The sequence below is a fragment of the Rana temporaria genome, chromosome 5 (assembly GCF_905171775.1).
Source record: "Rana temporaria chromosome 5, aRanTem1.1, whole genome shotgun sequence".
Classification (NCBI taxonomy): Eukaryota; Metazoa; Chordata; class Amphibia; order Anura; family Ranidae; genus Rana; species Rana temporaria.
This window is the reverse complement of record NC_053493.1, coordinates 270,065,251-270,088,636: the sequence shown is the minus strand read 5'-3', so window position 1 is coordinate 270,088,636 and position 23,386 is coordinate 270,065,251. Positions and strand designations below refer to the sequence as shown.

General features: G+C 42.3%; 1 protein-coding gene and 1 long non-coding RNA gene across 3 annotated transcripts in view; one reads left to right on the top strand and one right to left on the bottom strand.

Annotated features, from left to right (window-relative positions):
- ATP9B (ATPase phospholipid transporting 9B (putative)) overlaps positions 1-23,386 on the top strand; it is a 448,810-nt gene that overhangs the window by 120,218 nt on the left and 305,206 nt on the right. For both annotated transcript variants that reach the window (XM_040353855.1, XM_040353854.1), the window contains exon 7: positions 4,512-4,563. In XM_040353855.1, the coding sequence (XP_040209789.1) occupies positions 4,512-4,563 (52 nt within the window). The remainder of the gene's footprint in view (positions 1-4,511; positions 4,564-23,386) is intronic.
- Positions 20,043-21,677, bottom strand: LOC120940803. The gene is made up of 4 exons (XR_005749483.1): positions 20,734-21,677; positions 20,574-20,620; positions 20,253-20,440; positions 20,043-20,165 (listed from the first exon to the last, which is right to left on the bottom strand). It is a non-coding gene; the product is annotated as an uncharacterized LOC120940803 (long non-coding RNA).

Sequence of the window (23,386 nt, the reverse complement as noted above, 5' to 3'; positions counted from 1 at the left end):
TCCCTCTGCCCCATTCTCTCCTCAATACATCCTAATAGGCAGACCTTAGCTTCAAGCTCCAGAGTAATACCGAAAGTTGCATTTATAGTGTCCAGAATTCCAACCCAGTACCTATGCAACTTTGGGCATTTCCACATCATGTGGATGAGGTCCCCTGTATCTTGACATCTGGGACATCTGTCATCCAGCTTCCATCCAAATCCATATAGTTTCTTTGGGGTATAATAGACCCTGTGTAGGAGAAATAGATGGGAGACCCGTTGTGACGGGGCTAATGAGACCCTTATCCCTAGTTCCAGTATCCTGTCCCATTGGTCGTTCGTTAAAGGTCCAATATCCTCCTCCCATCTCTGTTTGTTCCTACTCAACTTCTCTTTTCCTATTAACTGATCACTGATCTGTTCATATAATTCTGAGATAAGACCTTTCAGAACCCCCGTCTTGATTAGTCTTTGGAGATGCGTGAGCTTTTGCCAGCTTACCGGCTGTGATTTAAATTGGGCTTGTAGTGCGTGTCTAACCTGTAAATAAGTAAAAAACATGGAGTTTGGGATGCTAAATTCACTACTGAGCTCCGAAAAGAGTTTTAATGTGCAGCCTGTATACAATTGTGCCACTCTGGTTATCCCCCGTTTCTCCCATTCTTTTAGTTTCCCCATAGCCAAAATTTCTTTTAAATTATTGTTATCCCATAGTGGGGAATATTCTGTTAATCCTTTATAACCCAAAGCTAATTTTACTGCTTGCCATATTCTCACCACCAGTTTTACTGTTGGATTTTTCACCGAGAAGGAGTTGGCTTCTAAGGTCTCTATTACAGATCTATGGGGAGATCCTCTTAGTATCATTTTCCCGCTTGCGTTTCCTCCCCCCTCTATACTGCACCCCCCCAAATGCTGTAACTGTGCCGCCAAAAAATAACTATAAGGATGTGGAACCGCCAACCCTCCTCTGTTTGTTGGTAATTGCAACGTTCGGAGACTGATCCTTGCTTTACCCTTTTTCCAAATTAGGGTCCTAAAGAGGGTCTCTATCTTTTTAAACCATCGGTTGTCAATCCATACTGGGGAGTTGTGGAGTACATAGAGCAATTGTGGCATCCATATCATTTTGATTAAATTACTGCGGCCGGCCACCGATAGTGGCAAATGTCCCCATATATCCTCTTTACGTTTGAATTTGCCCAGAAGTGGCACTAGGTTATTATTTATAAATTGTTCTGGGTTACGTGTTACCACAATGCCTAGATACTCCATCTTCTCCCCAATTTTTAATTGAGGGATTCCTATTCCAATTCCATCCCTGTTACTTGCCGGGTCCACTAACAAGAGTGTTGACTTTTCCCAGTTTATCACTAGGCCCGAGAATCGTCCGAACGCTTCTACTGTTTGAACTGCAGTTTTGAGGGAAGTTGTAGAGTTGCCTAGGAAAAGAAGGATATCGTCCGCATAAAGTGCGACTTTTTCCTCCTCTGCTCCTCTCTGAAACCCCTGTATTTCCTGTCTTGCTCTAATAGCAATCGCCAAAGGCTCAATTGCCAGGGCGAAGAGGAGGGGGGACAATGGACATCCCTGTCTCGTTCCCCTTTCCAGTTCAAACGACTGTGAAACTTCATTATTTATTTTTATTTTGGCCCTTGGGAGATTATACAATAGCTTTATCCATTTAATAAAAGATGGGCCAAACCCGAACTTCTCCAGAGCATGCCAGAGATAGTCCCACTCCAGACTATCAAAGGCCTTGGTGGCATCTAATGATAGAATAGATCTATCTCCCACATTCTCCGTTGGAGTCTGTAAGTTTAGGTACAGCCTTCTTATGTTTATACTTGTGGACCGATTTGGAATAAATCCAGATTGGTCTGGGTGTATTAATTTCTGAATAAATTTATTTATTCTTGTTGCCAATACCTTAGACAATATTTTAACATCTGAACAGAGCAAAGATATAGGTCTATAAGATGATGTATCTAGTTGATCCTTCCCTTCCTTCTGGAGCACTATAATAATTGCTTCCATCATTGAGGGGGGTAGCCTTCCTCCTTCTATCGCCCAGTTCAACGTTTTTAGTAGTTCCGGGAGCAGCACCTCACCATATTGCTTATAAATCTCCGCTGGCAGGCCATCTGGCCCTGGGGACTTTTGATTGGAGAGTCCTTTGACTGCCTGTTGTAGTTCCACTAATGTGATTGGGGATTCCATAGCATTTCTGTCTTCCTCTGATAGAGCTGGGGTTTCTATTCCTTTAAAGAATTCTTCCATCTGCCCTTTAGCTTCCCCCTGTTTTGATCTATATAAATCTTTGTAATAAGCTGCAAACGTATCCACTATTACAGATGTTTCAGATAATATACCACCTCCTACCATCCTAACTGCTGGAACGTTAGAGGGTGCCATATTAGTTTTCGCTAAGAGGGCCAGAGTATGGCCCACACTTTCCCCCTCCGAAAAAGCGCTCTGTTCCTGAAATAGACGCTTATTTTCAACTTTCTTATTAACCACTAACTTATATTCCTGTTGCTTCTCCAACCATAGTTGTTGTTTAGACGATGTTGGATTTTCCACATATTGCTTTTCAGCCTCTAGGACCTCTTCCCTGATTTTCTCCTCCCATTCCCTTGAGTTTCTCTTGATCTTAGCTACCTGCTGGATCAGTATGCCCCTGAGGAATGCCTTTAGGGCGTCCCACACCACTCCCTCTGGCGCCGTCCCTGTGTTAAAGTCCAGGAATTCCCTTAATTTGATGCTAATTTCTTCTGGCTTCCCCATCACTTCTAGCCAGAAGGGACTTATTTTCCAATTGCTTAGGGGACATTTTTTCCCTGTACTCAGTGACAGCACCAGAGGGGAGTGATCAGAAACCCCTCTTGGGTAGTATGATATTTTACTAACTACTTGTAGACATGCACCATTTCCCAGGGCCATATCTATTCTTGATAATGTAGAATATGTGCTTGAAAAACAGGAATACTGCCGCAGGTCTGGGTGTTTCACCCTCCAGATGTCCCACCACCCAACCTCTTTCAGAAATTGATTTAGATGCCCCTCTCCTTCCCCTAGGCTCCGCGCCCCCGGTGGAAATCTATCCATCGTTCTATTTAGCACGTTATTCAGGTCTCCAACCACTAATACCGGGATATTTACTTTGTTTACCACAAATTCCATCAATTTATATAAAACCTCCATCTTGAAGGGAGGGGGTATATAAATATTGGCCAATACATATGGTACGTTTTCTATCAAACAGTGCAAAAAAATATAGCGGCCCAATTCATCTATTTTTGCCTCCATGCATACAAATGATACGCCAGTTTTTACCAGGCATTTTCAGGCGTAAAGTTATTTCATCAAATAGCTGGACTAGTCAATGTTAAGTATGGCCGTCGTTCCCGCATCGAAATTTGAAAATGTTACGTTGTTTGCGTAAGTAGTCCGTGAATAGGGCTGGATGTAATTTACGTTCACGTCGAAACCAATACGTCCTTGCGGCGTACTTTGGCGCAATGCACACTGGGATATGTACACGGACGGCGCATGCGCCGTTCTTAAAAAAGTTAATCACGTCAGGTCACCCCCCATTAGCATAAAACACGCCCCCTCAGCCTAATTTGAATTAGGCGCGCTTACGCTGGCCCCATTTACGCTACGCCGCCGTAAGTTAGGAGGCAAGTACTTTGTGATACCTGAATCCAGCTATACATCTTTAGACCCCTCTTCTGCAAGGCCACTCAGTTAGTGTGCAGTCAGACAGCAGTGGCCTACATGGACCATCAGAGCAGAACCAGAAGTTGAGCAGCCCTAAGAGAAAGATTGCAGGGAGAATCGCAGCAGTTCCGGCTCGCGATTTGGAACGCTGAGAAGTGAATGGAGCCTAAATGTTCACAACAGCCACTGCTACTGAGAAAAGCTGAGCAGCTAACCGACCCCCTCCTTCCTTCCCCACCAATCACACTACTTGTACTGTTATTGTAATATTATTGTTCCATAATGCATCTTGTTCTGTGGTTGGAGGAGGAGCAGTTGAATGACAATATCTTCCCTGCCCATTCACAGAAAAAAAAAAAAACTTCAGCTATAACATTTCTCTTGCAGCTTAAATAATTGATGCCATAGAAAGGAAATTACAGGGTAACTGACATTTACCTTAATAGAATATTTTATATTGCATGCTTGCTACCTTGTGTTCTGTATTATGGTGTTTATATTATTTTTGCAATTTAGGCGGATGTATACAACATCCTGAAATAATTGCTATTTCCTATTGAGATTCATACTGAATTTAAATGGTATACCAATGGGAAGAATTTGAAAGGCTTAACTGTTACTTAGTTATTGTATAATTTTTTTTACAATATCGATTGCTAAATTGGAAATGCAGAATATAAAGTACTGAGAGAAATCCTATTTTAATTGCATTTCAATCCCATTTGTGACCTTTTGTAGCTTGTACTATAGAACATATCTTGGTAGGATTTTTTTTTTTTTTTAATACGTACATTTATTTATTTACAGAATCAACGAATCCCAGCTGACATGGTCTTTCTTAGAACCTCAGAGAAAACCGGTATGTCAAATGTCTTGGCTGAATGAAATGCAGAAAATTAGGTTTGTTAGCCATATTCTGCTTGTTGCAGTCTTGACAGATTAACAATTCAGTGAGAACTGACAAAGTTTTGTATGTTGAAAGTGCACTGACATTTTATAAGATATATGGGACTATTTAATCAGGCAAAAAGGAACGTGTAGCAGCCCATCAGATATAGCCTGTTGTTCTGAATGCTGTAAATGGATGAAAGGTGATGCCACACTGCTATGGCTACTGCATATTTGCATATAATATTTCTACAGGGAGCTTGTTTTTTTAAAGTGACACTGTCACCTTTACCTTGTAGGGCAAAATGACGGTGTCTCTGCCAAGAGCCCTCTTATGATAGTCACCTTACCATTACTGCCTCGCTGCGCAGCCGGTAAAAAAAAAGACTGGTATAAGGTATACGGAGGGGACAGTAATGCCACCCCCTAGGTCATGTGACAGTTTTGAGGCCTAGCGATCAGCTAGTAAACCTAAGCACTGTCAAAGGGGAGGGGGTCACATATTTCTCCATACCCAGAAGTCCCGGATATTGTTTCTGGCTGTGGAGCAGTGGAAAGAGAGCATTGGCAAGGCTAGTATAAGGAGCCAGTTGATGGGGCTTTGCATAGACAAGGTGAATATTTCTCTTTAACCACTTAGGACACGGACCATTGCGCAGGTAAAGGACCTGGCCAGTTTTTCGATTCGGCACTGCATCGCTTTAACTGACAATTGCGTGGTCGTGCGATGTGGCTCCCAAACAAAATTGGCTTCCTTTTTTTCCCCACAAATAGAGCTTTCTTTTGGTGGTTTTCTATCACCTCTGCGGTTTCTATTTTTTGCGCTATAAACAAAAATAGAGCGACATTTTTGAAAAAAAATAACATTTATTTTCCTCAGTTTAGGCCGATACGTATTATTGTACATATTTTTGGTAAAAAAAATCACAATAAGCGTTTAACAATTGGTTTGTGCAAAATTAATAGCATTTACAAAATAGGGGATCGTTTTATGGCATTTTTATTAATATATTTTTTTTTTACTACTAATGGCGGCGATCAGCGTTTTTTTTCCGTGACTGCGGCATTAGGGCGGACACATCGGACAATTTTGACACATTTTTGGGACCATTGTCATTTTCACAGCAAAAATTGCTATACAAATGCATTGTTTACTGTGAAAATGACAATTGCAGTTTAGGAGTTAACTACTAGGGGGCACTGTAGGGGTTATGTGTGACCTCATATGTGTTTCTAACTGTAGGGGGGCGGGGCTGGACATGTGACGTCACTGATCGCCTTTCCCTATATCAGGGAAAAGACGATCAGTGACATTGCCACTGTGAAGAACGGGGAAGGTGTGCTTACACACACCTCTCCCCGTTCTTCAGCTCCTGTGACCGATCATGGGACACCGGCGGCGATCGCGTGAATCGGTCACGAAGCTTCGGACCGTGTCGCGGGCCCGCGCCCTCGACCCACGGCTGGGCACTTAAAGGGGACGTACAGGTACGTGCCTGTGCCCAGCCGTGCCATTCTGCCGACTTAAATGCGCAGGAGGCGGTCCTTAACCAGTTCCCAACCCCCGCATGTACATATACGTCCACAATATGGCACGTACAGGCACATGGGCGTACACGTACGTCCTTGCCTATTAGCGGGTGGGGGGTCCGATCGGGACCCCCCCGCTACATGCGGAGGTCGGGTCCGCTCGGGGAGCGATCCGGGACCACGGCGCGGCTATTTGTTTATAGCCGCTCCGTCGCGATCGCTCCCCGGAGCTGAAGAACGGGGAGAGCCGTATGTAAACACGGCTTCCCCGTGCTTCACTATGGCGGCGCATCGATCGTGTCATCCCCTTTATAGGGAGACACAATCGATGACGTCATTCCTACAGCCACACCCCCCTACAGTTGTAAACACACACTAGGTGCACCCTAACTCCTACAGCGCCACCTGTGGTTAACTCCCAAACTGCAACTGTCATTTTCACAATAAAGAATGCAATTTAAATGCATTTTTTGCTGTGAAAATGACAATGGTCCCAAAAATGTGTCAAAATTGTCCGAAGTGTCCGCCATAATGTCGCAGTCATGAAAAAAATTGCTGATCGCCGCCATTAGTAGTAAAAAAAAAATAAAAATAAAAATGCAATAAAACTATCCCCTATTTTGTAAACGCTATAAATTTTGCGCAAACCAATCGATAAACGCTTATTGCGATTTTTTTTTACTAAAAATAGGTAGAAGAATACGTATCGGCCTAAACTGAGGAAAAAAAATGTTTTTATATATGTTTTTGGGGGATATTTATTACAGCAAAAAGTAAAAAATATTGAATTTTTTTCAAAATTGTCGCTCTATTTTTGTTTATAGCGCAAAAACTAAAAACCGCAGATGTGATCAAATACCACCAAAAGAAAGCTCTATTTGTGGGGAAAAAAGGACGCCAATTTTGTTTGGGAGCCACGTCGCACGACTGCGCAATTGTCTGTTAAAGCGACGCAGTCCCTGAACTGTAAAAACACCTTGGGTCTTTAGGCTGCATATTGGTCCGGGGCTTAACTGGTTAAGTGGTTAAATTATCAAAATATTATTATTTATTTATTTTTTATGTCGCAAGCATTCGTAGGGTAAAGTAATGTATAGCTGCACTCTGTTGCCCCTAATCCTGTTTATATAAATGTTGTAGTTCAATATTTATTTGATAACATTCCCATACAGTGTTTTGTTTTCAGTAAATATAGATAAGTGTAAGTTTTCTGAATTTGCTAGTAAAATACATAAACCATTCTGACCTTGAGAAATCTCTTCATATTTCTGTTGTTAAAGTGGATGTAAACCCACTCTAATCCTTTCTAAACTACTGCCATAGTGCTGATCTATAAGGATATAGATGCCTCCTGCATATATCATTGCCTATCAAATGTCTCCCCTCTGTCTGTTATGAGATCTGAAAAACTGCAGATTCTGTGGGTGGGTCTGTTGTCTGGAGCTTGATGGGTAGAGTCATGATGTCAGTAGACTCCCCGCCCTCCTCTACACGCCCCTTACACTAAATTCTGCTATGATCACTAACATCCAGTCAAAATCCAGAAAAGTAACCACATGACTTTAGAAAAGGGGTGGGAATTAAAAAAATAATGCCTGTCTCCAGGCTAGTGTATGAGATATGTAAGGGGGCGGAACGGACTAAGGTTTTTCTTTGTATGTCCGTTTTATTTCACTGAACAATAAAAGAGGATTGCTCAGAGCTGGATTAACTCTGTGTGGCAAGACTGGGCACAGATGATAGGAAATAAAAAAAAATTTGAGTTTACATACATATATTCGGGTCAAATACATCCACCAATGCACAGTGGAAGGGCTTCTGGAAAAGTACCACACTATATTCTGCAGCCTTGCAAATTGCTACTGCTCCTGTGATCCCGTCAAAAACCTACACCTCCCATTATCCCTTCTGTTAGGTCCTCAAAATAGGGAATATTGGGTGGAGTAGCTCAAAGCGACATGTCCAAACTGCTGTCTGACTAAATGAAAGTGGGCAGGGTTCTGTGTAGTCTGCCATTGACTGACACACTACAGTGATGGCCAACCTTGGCACCCCAAATGTTTTGGAACTACATTTCCCATGATGCTCACCTACACTGCAGAGTGCATGAGCATTATGGGAAATGTAGTTCCAAAACATCTGGGGTGCCAAGGTTCGCCATCACTGCACTAGGATCTTGTAAATCAATGGAAACTACTATGAAAGCCCAGCCCAACAGCACGCTTGGTACCTCTGCCATAATTTGGTGCTGCAGTGTTGTCACACAATTAAAGAAATAAAAGAAAGAAATGGAAAAGATTAAAGACTTTTTTTTTTTTTTTATAAGGGCACTGTTCTGCTTGGATAATCATGCTACATTATATACAGTATTTTGGTTTATACCATAGTTCTAAAGCAGAACTCCATTCAGATATGAAAGGCACATTTAATGCAGTTTTGTAATCATTAATGCATCAAGGTCACAAAGGGGTATGGAGAAGCAGCACAAAGTGCTGCAGTTAAGCAGCATGCTGATAGGAGGGCAGTGCAGCGATTCATCTTTCACTGCCCAGTTGCATGCAAAGGTGAAGAAGGGAAATCTAAGTGAACGTGAACCAGGTTCCCTCCTCTGTACTGTGTGGCAGAGCTGTGTAAATATCAATACTGGATGGACAGAATACAAATCAATTGACAGGTAAAACAGCTCTCATGTATTTTCATCTATGTATTAAGCCATTTTCTGGATTTCAGCTTAAAGCAGAACCAAAGTAAAAATACTTAGCTCTTCTCTCCAGCTCCTTCCAGGTGCTAGTTTTTGGCTACAAAAAGAGGGGGGCACACCATCCTTGCGCATTATCCCAATAAACCAATTTATTGATAAAGCCAAAATAAATACTCACAGACAACTGTGATATACAAAGCTCATCAGAATAGTCATCATTGACAATATTGCTCAATCCCCTGCATGTACTCCTTGGCTTGGATCCTGGATCTTTTGTAGCTCATGCATTTCAGGGGTGTCCTCTCTTCCTCAGCACCAATCAGCTTAGACCCTTACGGCTTGACTTTATATATCTAACTAAAAATGACATGAGAATCCTTCCCTTGGAATAACATCCAATTTTCATTATATCACTGCAGCACCTGAGGCTTTTACATGGCAATGGTTATGGAACAATATTCTGCAGGGGCAATCACCCAAGACAAAAGAAAGGGTCTGGTATGTGTCATTTATGAGTAATTGAAGTATGTTTTTGGTATAGATATACCAAATGTCATTATCTTTATCCATAACATCATTATCGCTTTTAAGAATTTTTTTGTAGTCATCTGCCTCATGTCAATTGATATTAACAGTCAGTCATATGACTTTAATGGAACTAAGCCCACCCTAGTAGTGGGAGGAGCAAGAGATTCATGTCAATTTTAGTTAGATATATAAAGTAAAGCCGTAAAGGTCTAAGCTATTTGGCTCTGAGGAAGAGGGGACACCTCTCAAAACACGTAAGCCAGCAAAGATCCAGGTGGCATCTTCCCAAGCCAAGGATTCTGATGAGCTTTGTATATCATAGTTGTTTGTGAGTACATTTATTTTGGTTTTATCAATAAATGGTTAGTTGGGATAATGTGCAACGCTGGGTGCGACCTGCCCTCTCTCTTTTGTTTTTTCATGTTATCTGCGCGTCCCCAGTCCTGAGAGGGCAGAAAAGTGTGGTGCTTCATTGTCTTCCTTTTAAAATTGGATGCCTGAAAAGCATTGGTGTCTGATTACTACACTCTTGTGCAGGTGGTGGTTTACATTGTTTACAGCTGATTTTTGGCTATCTTGATTGACAGGATGACCTAATCTGTGTACAGCTCAGTGTACATGCCCACAAGACTGTTAGTTTTGTGCTAGTGTCTAAAGGTGATGAGAATTGCTTCTTTTTGGAACCTTGTTCTTGCATCTCTAAGCCTGTTTCTTATACCCCTTCTGGTGCAGAGCTGGGCTATACAGTGGGGATCGAAAGTTTGGGCACCCCAGGTAAAAATTTGTATTAATGTGCATAACGAAGCCAAGGAAAGATGGACAAATCTCCAAAAAGCATCAAATTACAGATTAGACATTCTTATACTATGTCAAAAAAAGTTCGATTTCATTCACGGATTGTTCTCAATCATCGTCTGGGAAGACCAGGTGATGTCAATCTCAAAGGTTTTAAATGACCAGACTCTTCTTACCTTGCCCCAACAATCAGCACCATGGGTTCTTCTAAGCAGTTGTCTAGAAAACTGAAACTGAAAATAGTTGACGCTCACAAAGCTGGAGAAGGCTATAAGAAGATAGCAAAGCGTTTTCAGATGTCAATATCCTCTGTTCGGAATGTAATTAGGAAATGGCAGTCATCAGGAACAGTGGAAGTTAAAGCAAGATCTGGAAGACCAAGGAAAATATCAGACAGAACAGCTTGCGTTTGACTGCACGATCCCTCCAGAAAGATCTGGCAGACACTGGAGTTGTGGTACACTATTCCACTATAAAGAGATACTTGTACAAATATGGTCTTCATTGAAGAGTCATTAGAAGAAAACCTCTTCTACGTCCTCACCACAAAAAAATCAGCGTTTGAACTTTGCAAATGAACATATAGACAAGCCTGATGCATTTTGGAAACAAGTTCTGTGGACCGATGAGGTTAAAATATAACTTTTTGGCCGGAATGAGCAAAGGTACGTTTGGAGAAGAAAGGGCACAGAATTTAATGAAAAGAACCTCTGTCCAACTGTTAAGCATGGGGGTGAATCATGCTTTTGGGTTGTATTGCAGCCAGTGGCACATGTAACATTTCATGAGTAGAAGGAAAAAATGGATTCAATAAAATTTCAGCAAATTTTGGATGGTAACTTGATGCCATCTGTGAAAAAGCTGAAGTTAAAGAGAGGATGGCTTCTACAAATGGATAATGGTCCTAAACACACCTCAAAATCCACGGGGGATTACATCAAGAGGCGTAAACTGAAGGTTTTGCCATGGCCTTCACAATCTCCTGACCTCAAGATAATTGAAAATCTATGGATAGACCTTAAAATCGTGACACAGCCCAGAAATCTCAAAGAACTGGAAGACTTTTGTAAGGAAGAATGGGCAAAGATACCTCAAACAAGAATTGAGAGACTCTTTGCTGGCTACAAAAAGCGTTTACAAGCTGTGATACTTGCCAAAGGGGGCAGTACAAGATATTAACTCTGCAGGGTGCCCAAACTTTTGCAGACGCCATTTTTTTGTTTTCTGTAATTTTGAAAGTGTAAATGATGGAAATAAAATCTAACTTTTTTTGACATATAAGAATGTCTAATCTGTAATTTGATGCCTTTTGGAGATTTTTCCATCTTTCTTTGGCTTCGTTATGCACATTAATACAAATTTTTACCTGGGGTGCCCAAACTTTCGATCCCCACTGTATCTGAACTGGTCACTACAACCACAAAGCCAAGAGAGACTGTATTCTTATCCTGTGTGCAAGAGCATTCAGCCTGTAATGTCTGCCATTCAGCGCTGGATTATGTGGGCAGCAACCTCTGGTGTTCAGCATAGTGCTCTACATGTCCAGGGCATTGAAGTCAAGTCCTTGAGGCTCTGTAGAATGCCTGTCGTGATAGGCTAAGTTTTGACCTGTCATGTGGAGCCATGACAATCCCTTCTTGCAGTGTTCCCTGGGTTGTGAAGACTTTGGACATTCAGGACGGGACAGAATGCATTACCTGTATCGTATGGTACAGGGCACAGATTGGATATTCATAGATCCTGAGTTATAGGCTGCTACCTTCAGGTGATTGGACCCTGGGAAAGATTTTGGATATGCCCCCCTGCTGTACATTTTTAACGCTACTCCACTCCGTGAGTTTTTTTGCTAGTGTTCTGTAGGTGATAGACCTCTTCTCCTTTATGGCAGTCTCTATGCTTAACTAGTTCTTATTTATGTAGACATTTTTCAGTCAACGCTTCACCATCTTTTACTATAACAATGGAAGTGGTGCATCAGGATCGGTGCTGGGCGCTCACCTAGGCACTTAGTGCAACCCATGGAATTAATTGCATGATGCTATACAGGGCCAGAGCATTCCAATGGTTCCCAGACGACCCCTCGAGGGGTATGTCCACTGTGACGGGTAAAACCTGGACCCATACAGGCACCAGTGACAGGGAAAGGTAAGACAGGTTTGTCCTGTTATACGACTGTTACTGTAGCCTTATAGTAATTATCAGACTTTATTATCTCTACTATTTGCAGTATAATTTTTGGCGTCTCCTGAATAGTATTCATTTTATTTGTTGCTTATCTTGTACCAGACCAGGACCCTATTTTAACACTGGTCTCTACATGTGATTCTAGCTCTATCTTAGGCATACAACAAGCAGCCTATCTTTACAAAGGCAGATTTCTTAGCAGCTACTGTATATCAGAATTTCTGGAGAAAAAGGAAAGGCCTTAATCCAGCCATCGTTGTCCAGAGATTAAATGTGCCGGGCTTCGTCTCCACTTCCACCTTTTTTACCCCGATCCTCCTCTTCTGGGGTCCCCCGGCGGCGCTTCTGTCCCCTCCTCTTAATCGGGTGCCCCTATGAAGAGCCGCTTTCCATGGGGGCACCCATGCGGGTGCGCTCACGAGTCCTGCTGCTGCATCTATTGACACAGACAGCGGGACTCGGCCCTGCGCCCTCGCTCCCTTGTCACTGCATTTGATTGACAGCAGCAGGAGACAATCTATCCAATGAGGAGAGAGACATCGGCTGGAGCTCTGGGGTTGTGCTCGTCGCTGGAAAGATCGGGTTCAGGTAAGAAAGGAGGGCTTGGGGGCAGCAGCAGCACAAAAGGTTTTTCATAAGGTTAAAATCTTTGCACCCTTTTAAATGCAGCATGTCCAAGTTTTGGTACAAAAAATTTCCTCAAATTATACAAACAGAGATTAATAAAAATGTTCATAGTAAATATGACAACTGTGAACTAGAGTTTGGCTTTAATTTGTTAGTGTATTTAAATCTGTTAGTACATTTGACAATACCCCCCTCCCCTTCCCAAACTGACAATGCTTCTGTCTGCTGTGCACCCTGTGCTCCCTTATCCAGAATGGGGGCACTCTAGTACATGAGGTGTGTTACTAGCCAGATTACCAGGTGAAAACAGAAGGGAGAAAAGTCTAAACAAATACAAATAACAAATGCAGCCGCCACATTGAATGATTAGTAAATTGCAATATACATTTTTAAGTTTGGGGTTTCATACCATTTTAAGCAAGTTCCTTGAAAACAGGAGTCTGCTTTATCTACCATAATGCTGCATGGACGATTATTAAACAATCATCTAATACAAAAATATAAAGTTATGTTTTTTTTTTTTTTTTTTTATTGCACCTTTATAATTTACCATTAATATTATCCTTCTACCTTTCCATTATGTTTTTTAGAGATTGCAACCAATGAGGTACTATGTAATTAAAATTTGCTTTGCTGCCCAATATATATTAGAGTCAGGATTTACCAGATCATTGGGTTGCAGTAATGAATTATACTTTTCTATCCTGTATATTAAAGATTCAAGTTTAACCAGAACCCTGGGTTGCAATAATTAATCATTCTTTCAATAATATCCCAAAACCCCTAAGTAAATTTTGCATTAATGCCTGTTCTGCTGCCAAGTGGGTGACTGCTTCTAACTGGCTTTTGTCCATCTTGCCCATTTCCATGCTACATAACAGACTTAATCGTATTTGGCTAAATGAAAAACTCACAGCATGGCTCAAGGATTGTATACCAATTTTAGAAAGGTTTGGGATCCTTGGATGCAACCTCAACCTCATGCTAATCATTTTTCTTTCATTTATTAAGTGAACCTTTTATTTTGCACATTGTTACACCCTGTTTTTAAAATTTATCTTAGTCTGCTATGCTGTTACTTCTCTCTTCCTACTCCTGTCTCTGTTTTAGGGCAAAGCAATCTTTATTCTAAAGGACAGTTATAACCAGAAATAGGGTAGTATGTTCAGTTCACAGACACTTTATTGTACCATGGCTATTGGTAAAAGCCTGGGGCCAGATTCACATACATTTGCGGCCGTGTAACGTTACCCGTTTACGATACACCGCCGCAAGTTTCCAGTTTTAGTGCCCGATCCACAAAGCACTTACCTGGAAACATTTAAATTAGGCGCGCTCCCGCGCCGGACCTACTGCGCATGCTCCGTTTCGCAATTCCCGTCGTGCTTTTCGCGCAGTGACATCATTTTTTCGAACGGCGACGCGCGTAACGTAATTCCGTATTCCCAGGCGGCTTACGCAAACGACGTTCATTTTTAAATTTCGATGCGTGGAACGACGGCCATACTTTATACAGCAATACGATTGCTGTGTAAAGTTAAAGTGGAGTTCCACCCATAAATATAACATTACATCAGTAGTTTTAAAAACATATCATTAGTCCTTTAAGATTTTTTTTTTATTTTTTTAGATGCCTTCAAAGTGTTGTTGCTAGGCAGAATAGTTAATCTTCCCACTTCCTGCACCTAGGTGCTTAAGCTTCCTAACCTACACCGCACAGACTCCTGGGAATGTAGTGGGTGTAACTTTCCAGGAGTCTGTGCATTCCCCAGTCTCAAAGAATCATGTGACTTGGACAGCACAGGTGCTGAAACCTGATCTGAAACCTATTACACTGCTTGTGCAGCACTGAGCATGTGCGAGATCTGCAAGGCTGAAATCCAGGAAGTCATACAGTCTGGCTTCATGATGCCCACACTTAAGATGGCCCCAGTCAATTTCTATTTTATAAAGTGTCTAAATGCTGTAACAACCTAACAAAACGGACCTTAGTTTACAGACTAACTTTACTAGAATACATTAAGCTTGTGTATTACAGGGGTATTTATATTTAAAAAGTGAAATTGTGGCCTAATTTGCATACCCGACGCTGGTTTACGACGCAAACTCCCCCCAGCGGCGGCCGCGGTACTGCATCCTAAGATCCGACAGTGTAAAACAATTACACCTGTCGGATCTTATGGATATCTATGCGTAACTGATTCTATGAATCAGTCGCATAGATAGAAACAGAGATACGACGGCGTATCAGTAGATACGCCGTCGTATCTCTTTTATGAATCTGGCCCTTAGTTACTGCAAGTGCATGCAAAATTCTATGCACATTTGTCTGGTTATTCTGAAAACTGTGCATGCGTGGGCTCTCCCATGCGACATATGTGAGGCAACATACATTGTGTAATATAGAATAGAAATTGCTAGAATACATTTATATCACTGGCACATCACACTCTTCCCACCCAAATATAGATTTACCTATAAATCTCAGCTTATCTGCCTCCACCGCTGGTACATTTTGCACCTTTCAGGGGGGAGCCAGTACTTGGTTTTGACAGGTACTTGCTCCCACTTCCAGGTGATCTCGCCACAGTGAGATCAACCGTAAGTTCAGCCCCCCTCCTCCTTCCCCCACCCGCCGAGCCATTCACAAAGGACATCTCTACGTGCATGTGCAGTAGGGAACCAACTTCACTGCCGGTTTCCCTTATAAGCAATGGCGGTGGCAGCACTCGTGGGCCGATGAAAAAATCCTCTGGGGTGCTGACATCGCAGGATTCCTAGACAGGTAATTGTCCTAATATTAAAAGTCAGCAACTACTTTATTTGTAGCTGCTGACTTTTATTTTTTTCTGAAGGAGGCTGGACTTTCTCTTTACGTGTGACCCAGAACACTGCTTAGCGTGTCGCTCAGGCTCTCTTGAATGGGGTACAAGTCCTAGACATCCACCGCTGGGAGTGCTGATACTGAAGGGAGCTCGTACCGGCTCCTATAATGGTTCAAGATAGAGAAAAGTCTCCCTGAAGCTGCACATCCATGTTATCCCTTGGGTAAGTATGTGAGTGGCAACCTCAGTCTTTACTCTGACCAGGCCATGCGTTTCCTCTGCCCCTCGGAGCTTAGTCATTATCTTTTGTTAAGTGCCATCAACTCAGGTCTGGGTTTTAGAGATTTGAAGAATGAAAGATCTAAAAAGAAGTCAGTTTTGTCAGTTTTGTACTAGTGCTGATTGATCCTCCAGTGCAGGGGTCTTCAAACTACAGCCCTCCAGTTGTTCAGGACTACAATTCCCATCATGCCTAGTCATGTCTGTGAATGTCAGAGTTTTACAATGCCTCATGGGATGTGTAGTTCTGCAACAGTTGGAGGGCCGTAGTTTGAGGATCCCTGCTCCAGTGTCATCCCCACAGGTGTAGTCAATGTGTAGGATGATGAGTGCCTTCTGACCTAGGAGTCTATCTTTCAGCACTATGACCACTCTCTTTGTTATCTCGTCATCATCAAGTGTTCTTGACATAATACAGAGGTAAATTGCTGGGCCTTTCTTCTGCGTAGTGTAGTAGATTATAAAACAGTACACAAGTATGTCAAATTTAAGGGTTTATTTATATTCAAATAGAATGCTAATTCTTTGAGGCATTTCTTTTTTGGTGAAAATTTGTGGCACTGGCTGGCAGGATAATGGACAGTGCATTAGTGTGACCTAGGATTCTCACCTACACATGGTAAAGGCCCCTTTTTTAGTTTTCCTAGATCAGGGAAGGTGCACGAACATGCAGCTGTCCTCCCTGTGTGAACGGGGCTATCTCCGCTGTCCACAGACCTTTTTATGTGTAAGCTGATTGGTGTTAGTAAATGTTTCTTTCCTGAAAGAACTTGTACATTTGGGTAACCCATTTAGGGGGTACCCTGTTAGTGAGGAAATTACAAAAGTTTAGTTAGTAGCTCGGACGACCAGATGTTTTGTTTTATGCCATTGGCTGTACAAAATCTTCCTGCACTGAACAGTTTTTTGTACTGTCCTTTGAATTAAACTGCAGGACAACCTGCTTAAACTGTTCTTGGACTTCTTTGCCTAGATTACAGTTACTGTCGCCACTACCAGTGGAGCCTGTCCCTTTTAGGCTGCATTACCACTTGCCGTTTTCTGAACGTGCAACAAAACACGTTTTGGAAACAAGCTGACAATACGCATCACACTAGCAGTGTCATTAATGGTTAATGACACCCCAAACGCTTTTAACAGACACGTTTTTCTGTATGTTTTATTGAGCAGCAAACACACTACAAACGCGCCCAAATGGTCACTGAAAAAACACGCAACTCTCCTCACCTGAAAATGTTCTGGATCTTTTTGGGCGCTTTTGTTGCATGTAGAGCAGCCCAATAAAGTGAATATACTACCCTATGCGCAACGTACAAAAACACATGCAAAACCACAAGTTGGAACACTCTTTTCTGCTATGCAAAGTGTAAATGGGGCCTTTACAGTGTATACAGTGCCTTTGAAAAAGTATTCATATCCCTTGAAATTTTCCATATTTTGTCATGTTACAACCAAAAACTTAAATGTATTTTATGTTATAGACCAGCACAAAGTAGCACATAATTGTGGAGTAGAAGGAAAATGATAAATAGTTTTATATTTTTTTACAAATATGTGAAAAGTGGCGTTCATTTGTACCAAGCCCCCTTTACTCTGATACCCGTAACTAACATTTAGTGGAACAATTGCCTTCGGTAGTCACCTAATTAGTAAATAGTCAACCTGTGTGTAATGTATTCTCCATGAAAAATACAGGGGTTTGTTACAGAATCTTAGTGACCAAACAGCATCCCGAAGGCCAAGGAACACACCAGGCAGGTCAGAGATATAGTTGTGTAGAAGTTTAAAGCAGGATTAGGTTATAAAAAAAATATCCCAAGCTTTGAACATGGAGCAGTGCTCAATCCATCATCCGAAAATGGAAAGCGTATGCCAGAACTACAAACCTACCAAGACATGGCCATCCACCTAAACTGACAGACCGGGCAAGGAGAGCATTAGTCAGTAAAGAAGCCAAGAGGTAGCTCTGGAGGAGTTGTAGAGATCCACAGCGCAGGACGAAGAAACTTTCCACATGACAACTATTAGTCATGCACTCCATTAATCTGGCCTTTATGGGAAGAGTGGCAAGAAAAAGCCATTGTTGAAAGAAAGCCATAAGAAGTCCCATTTGCTGTTTGTGAAAAGCCATGTGGGGGACACAGCAAACATGTGGAAGAAGGTGCTCTGGTCAGATGAGACAAAAAATTGAACTCTTTGGCCTAAAAGCAAAACGATATGTGTGGCAAAATATTAACACAGCAGAAAACCTGTTAGTCTGCAAAAGACTTGAGACTGGGGCAGAGGTTTACCTTTCAACAGGACAACGACCCTAAACATACAGCCAGAGCTACAATGGAATGGTTTAGATCAAAGCATATTCATATGTTAGAATGGTCCAGTCAAAGTCCAGGCCCAAATCCAATTGAGAATCTGTTGCCAGACTTAAAAATTGCTGTTCACAGACACTCTCTATCGCTCTCTAGACGCTCCCCTCTGCTGAGTGTCCCCAATAGCAAATATCATGCTGTGGGGGCACTTAAGCTGGCTTACTCCCAAGCTACGCTCCTACACTGCGCGCAACTCAGCCCTGCCCCCCACTCTCTCCTCCCCATGCTTGTCACTTGCCACTGTCACCTGCCACCCAGATGCAGCATGTCACTTGCCACAGTCACCTGCCACCCAGATGCAGCGTGTAGCATCATATAATCCAAGGTGTATGTATTAATTCCACAGTTACAATTACACAATGTCTTGTATTACACAATATATGGACTTCATGGGTAAGTCAGAATGTGACACCTCACAAAATTAACCATCAAAACAAATAAAAATTAAAATAAAAAAGTTTAAATTGGATTTCAAAATAGAAATAAAAAATAATCATCAGGAAAATAATATATAATGGGAGGTTAAACTAAGGGCTAATAAGTGGTTAAATAGGAACACATTTTATTTATTACCACAGATGACAACAGTGAGAATACAGCAAGAATGTGGCACTGACGTCATCAGGGGGCAGGAAGAACAGGGTGTGAGAATGTTGGGGAACCATAACATATGAGAGAACCAATATTCCCTAGATGTATTTATTTTGGCAATACTTAATAATGCTTGCAGTTTCAAATAGGAAGGAATGGGGAAGGCTGCTCTATTTACACAGAAACTCACATCTGTCATTTTGACAGTCTGAATTTGCCAGTTAGTGCGGGGAGGGAGGGATTGGCAGCGGGGCTAGAAGGACAGAGCGTACTACACATGCCCTATGTATCTTGATTAAATTTTTTTGGAGTGTTTAGTATGTCACGTGTTTACAACTGGTTAATGAGCAATACCATTGGTAAAGTCCAGCACAAAATGGATGATGCGATATCTTGATGCAGACCCCCATTCATACCATTGGAATGTGCATCAACGTTATCCTATAGCTTTGCCTTTGTTTATAATGGTTCTAGTTCACACCTGTGTGCCTTGTTGACATGCATTGGCCAAAAATATGCAGATCTATTTTTTTTTAGTGTGTCAAGGCATGTTGATGGCAATGTCAGTACATGAAAATGTTTGTAACATGCATTCTGACACCTTTCCCGAGCAAAGTAGCAAGCCAGAACAAAACCTAACTAGGCTCAACATTGGCAGAGAGAATTCAGCAAAATAGTGGAGGATGCATGGAAACTCACATAAAAATGCAACATCTCACACAGAAATATGTGAACTCAGGCTATAGTATCTTAAAAAAAATAGACCCGTTGATCATTTCGACACATAACAACAGAATACAGAAAGGGAAAAAAAAAACGGTAAAACAACTGTGGAACCCATGTGACCAACCTTAACTTTAAAGAAAAAAATGGAGGATCCCCCAGGGTGGGGCTTTTTAGGCAACAGTAGTACAAGTAGTCATGGTAGATACAAAATATATAATAGTTTAATAATAACAGGACGGTATCAAACAACGTTCAGTAAACGTATATAGTACAAAGGTTTAAAAACAACACATTAAAAGGGTGTATTGGAAAAGAGGTGAAGAGTCCACAATATAAATACTGGGCCCAACGCGTTTCGGGTTTCCTTCTTCAGGGACCGAAGTATGTGTGGAGTCAGAAAGTGTAACAGACAACTTTTCTAGAAAACAAATAAATGACAATGTGTTGAAAATAATAACATACAGATGAAAAACATTAAACTGGTACAGATAAGAAAAAATCATACCACCCGAGAAGTTTCAACGGCTCAGCACACCCCTTAAAAGGACATCGCAATCGGGACGCATGGCAAGCCTCAGATGGTAAGGAGAGGAGTGAGGACTGGCATCTAATATCAATCACAGCGTAGCAAGACCTTTGGCCCGAAGTGTCACAGCGTAAAAGTTTATTGATTGTATATATATATATTTTTACCTGTCCAAAATATAAATAAGAGGACAGGATAATATCAACGGTGCCGCAGGCAACAAAAACGAAAAAGAACGCAAAAAAGGATCGCAAAAAAGAAAGCTGAACCAAGATTTTATATATGAGGCTAGAGACATACCTGTAATGACAAAAAGTGGCCAGAGAGGTCAGTAGAGGGATCGGAAGCTAAAAAATAAATGAAAGAAATAAATCCCAGTTTAGAGATGTACATAGGAAATGGCATGTAAAGCAATAGTATGGGGGTCAGGGTGGGAAACATGAAGAGACAAAGTACTTACATGGGAAGAAAACACAAGCAGTGTAGAGTGTGTACAGCTGCTGCAGCCATCCAGCAATGTCTGACATTGTGGGGCTGCTTGGCTTTTAAATAGGAGAGGGGGAGGAGTAAGGTGGGAGGGGTCTGTAAAGGAGCCTGCGTTGCTATGGGTCAGTGTGGAAAAGGGGGCGTTGCCTCCAAGTGGGGAGAGGGGAGGGACAGGTAAGCCCTGCTCTCATCATGTGGGAGCCCGCACTAATGACGTGCAGGGAGGAAAAAAAAAAAAAAAAAAAACATGGCAAGTGACCAGGAAGATCACCTGACACGGGGGTGGAGAATATGCAGAATAGTTGGTTGCATGTTGGAGAATAAGAAACGTATAATAAAGGGGGCATGACCATTACTAGTACAGGAGGAGAAGGGTATAAAAAGGGTCAGCTAGGGAAAAAGTAGTAAGAAGGATTGGAAATGCAAGATGCAAATAAATGTTTTTGTTATAGAGTGATTTGTAAGCACGGTTGCTGCTCAATGCAAGCAGGGGTTTGTATATACAGTATCTTTATGTACAGGTATGCTCAGCCATAAAATTAAAGGGACAGCAATCTAAGAAGATGTTGTATTAAAAGGATATTATAATTATGCAAGAATGGGGACACGTGGGCCAAAAGGTCCAGGGGCAGAAAGGAAAAAACAGGGGCACGAAAAATGTCCACTGTGTGATCCCTGCCCCTGTTATAGGCGCAGGTATAGACCCATGGTCAAAAACACCAAAAGGTGCATGGGGACCAGGTCAAAAAAGCCGTCTCCCATGGAAGGAGGACAGACGGCTTACGTGCGCCCAGCTAAGGAGTGACAATAAGGGAGATGCCAGTCAAGCCAAAATGCGCTTCGAACGCGAATCCCCAGGGGGTGTACTGAGGGATGAATGGGCATGGTGATAAATACAGGGAAAATCCAGTATGTATTACTGACATGGGCAAATGACGGAGTGGAGAAGGGGGTAATGAAAGGAGACAATCGGTGACATAAGGTCCTCGAAATATAGAGTGGTCTTGGTCATTCTTTTTCACAACCCCCGGAGGAGAAACCTTCCAAAAAAGGCCTAAAGCTGATCTGCTCATTGAGGCCCGGTGGAAGATTGGCCTCTAATTTGGCAATCCACCGAGTTTCATGCTGCAAGAGGATCTTATTCCAATCCCCACCTCTGGGGCTTGGATGGATCCTATCGAGGATTAAAAATTTAACCCCTGAGAAAAGTCCATTATGTTGAGACAAGATGTGGCGCCCTAGTGGTAAGTCTGGGTTGGCCGAACGCATGGCATGTAAATGCCGGGAAGCTCGCTTAAAGAATGGTAATTTGGTTTTACCCACGTAGAACCTCTTACATTGACAGGTGAGTAAGTATATTACGCCAAATGTCTTGCAATTGGCAAAGTGTCTCGGTCTGTAAGGCCGACCGTTGGGTAGTACAATATCACGCTCTATATTGATGTATCGACAGATGGAGCAACCCCCGCAGGTGAAGGTACCCTTCCTTTTGCAAGGGTCTTTCCTGAAGTTGTCCTTGAACTCACTGGCCACTAAGTGGTCTTTGAGTGAGCATGCCCGTCGGTAAGTTATCGCTGGCTCTTTTGGTACAAAGGGACCGAGTTGAGGGTCAAAAGAGAGTAGGTGCCAGAATTGTTTGAGGATTCCTCTCGTTTTTTGATGTTGAGTATGGTACTTAGTGATAAGTCTGGTAGTATCACTACCAACAGGGGACTTCTTGCCTGATTGTACTAATAGGTGTGACCTGATTTGTCCATTGGCCCGTTGAAATGATCTTTTGAGGATTTTTTTCGAGTACCCTCTATGTAGTAGTCTGTCACGTAGTCCGGCTGCTTCCCGTAGGAAGGATTCCTGGGTAGAACAATTGCGTCTTAGGCGTAGATATTGACTATAGGGTATTGATCCTATCAAAGATGTGGGGTGTGCACTAGAAGCGTGCAATATTGTATTACCCGCCGTGGGTTTTCTGTAGAGCCCTGTTGATATGTACCCATCAGGGTTTTTGAGTAGGGTAACATCAAGAAAGGGGATTTGGGAATCGCTGGAGGACATTGTGAACTTTAAGTTCAGCTCGTTGCAGTTCATGATAGACATGAATGACTCGAGCTCCTCGGTCGATCCCTCCCAGATCATAAGGACATCGTCAATATATCTGAACCATCCAGATACAAGATGGATAAATGGTTCTACCGGATTACTGGTCAGGAATAATTTTTCCCACTCCCCCAGGTACAGGTTGGCATATGATGGGGCACATGAGGTCCCCATCGCTACCCCCTGTACCTGGAGGAAGTGGGAGCCGTCAAACGAGAAGACACTATGATAGAGTATGAACTCCAAGGCCATAATGAGAAATTCCCCAAGCTTCCGATCAACGCGGAAGATGGGAAGTAAGACATCCCGTATAGCAGCCAAACCCAGAGGGTGTGGGATGGAGCTATACAGGGCCTCCACGTCGATGGCTACCAAAAGTGCTCCTGGAGGCACTCTAAGATGTTCAACTTTGTTTAGAAGATGGATGGTGTCCTTAATATAGGATGAGAGGTGGGTTACAAAGGGTTTCAAGTGTAAATCGACAAAGATACTCAAATTCTCCGTTAGGGCGCCACTGCCAGATACAATGGGAC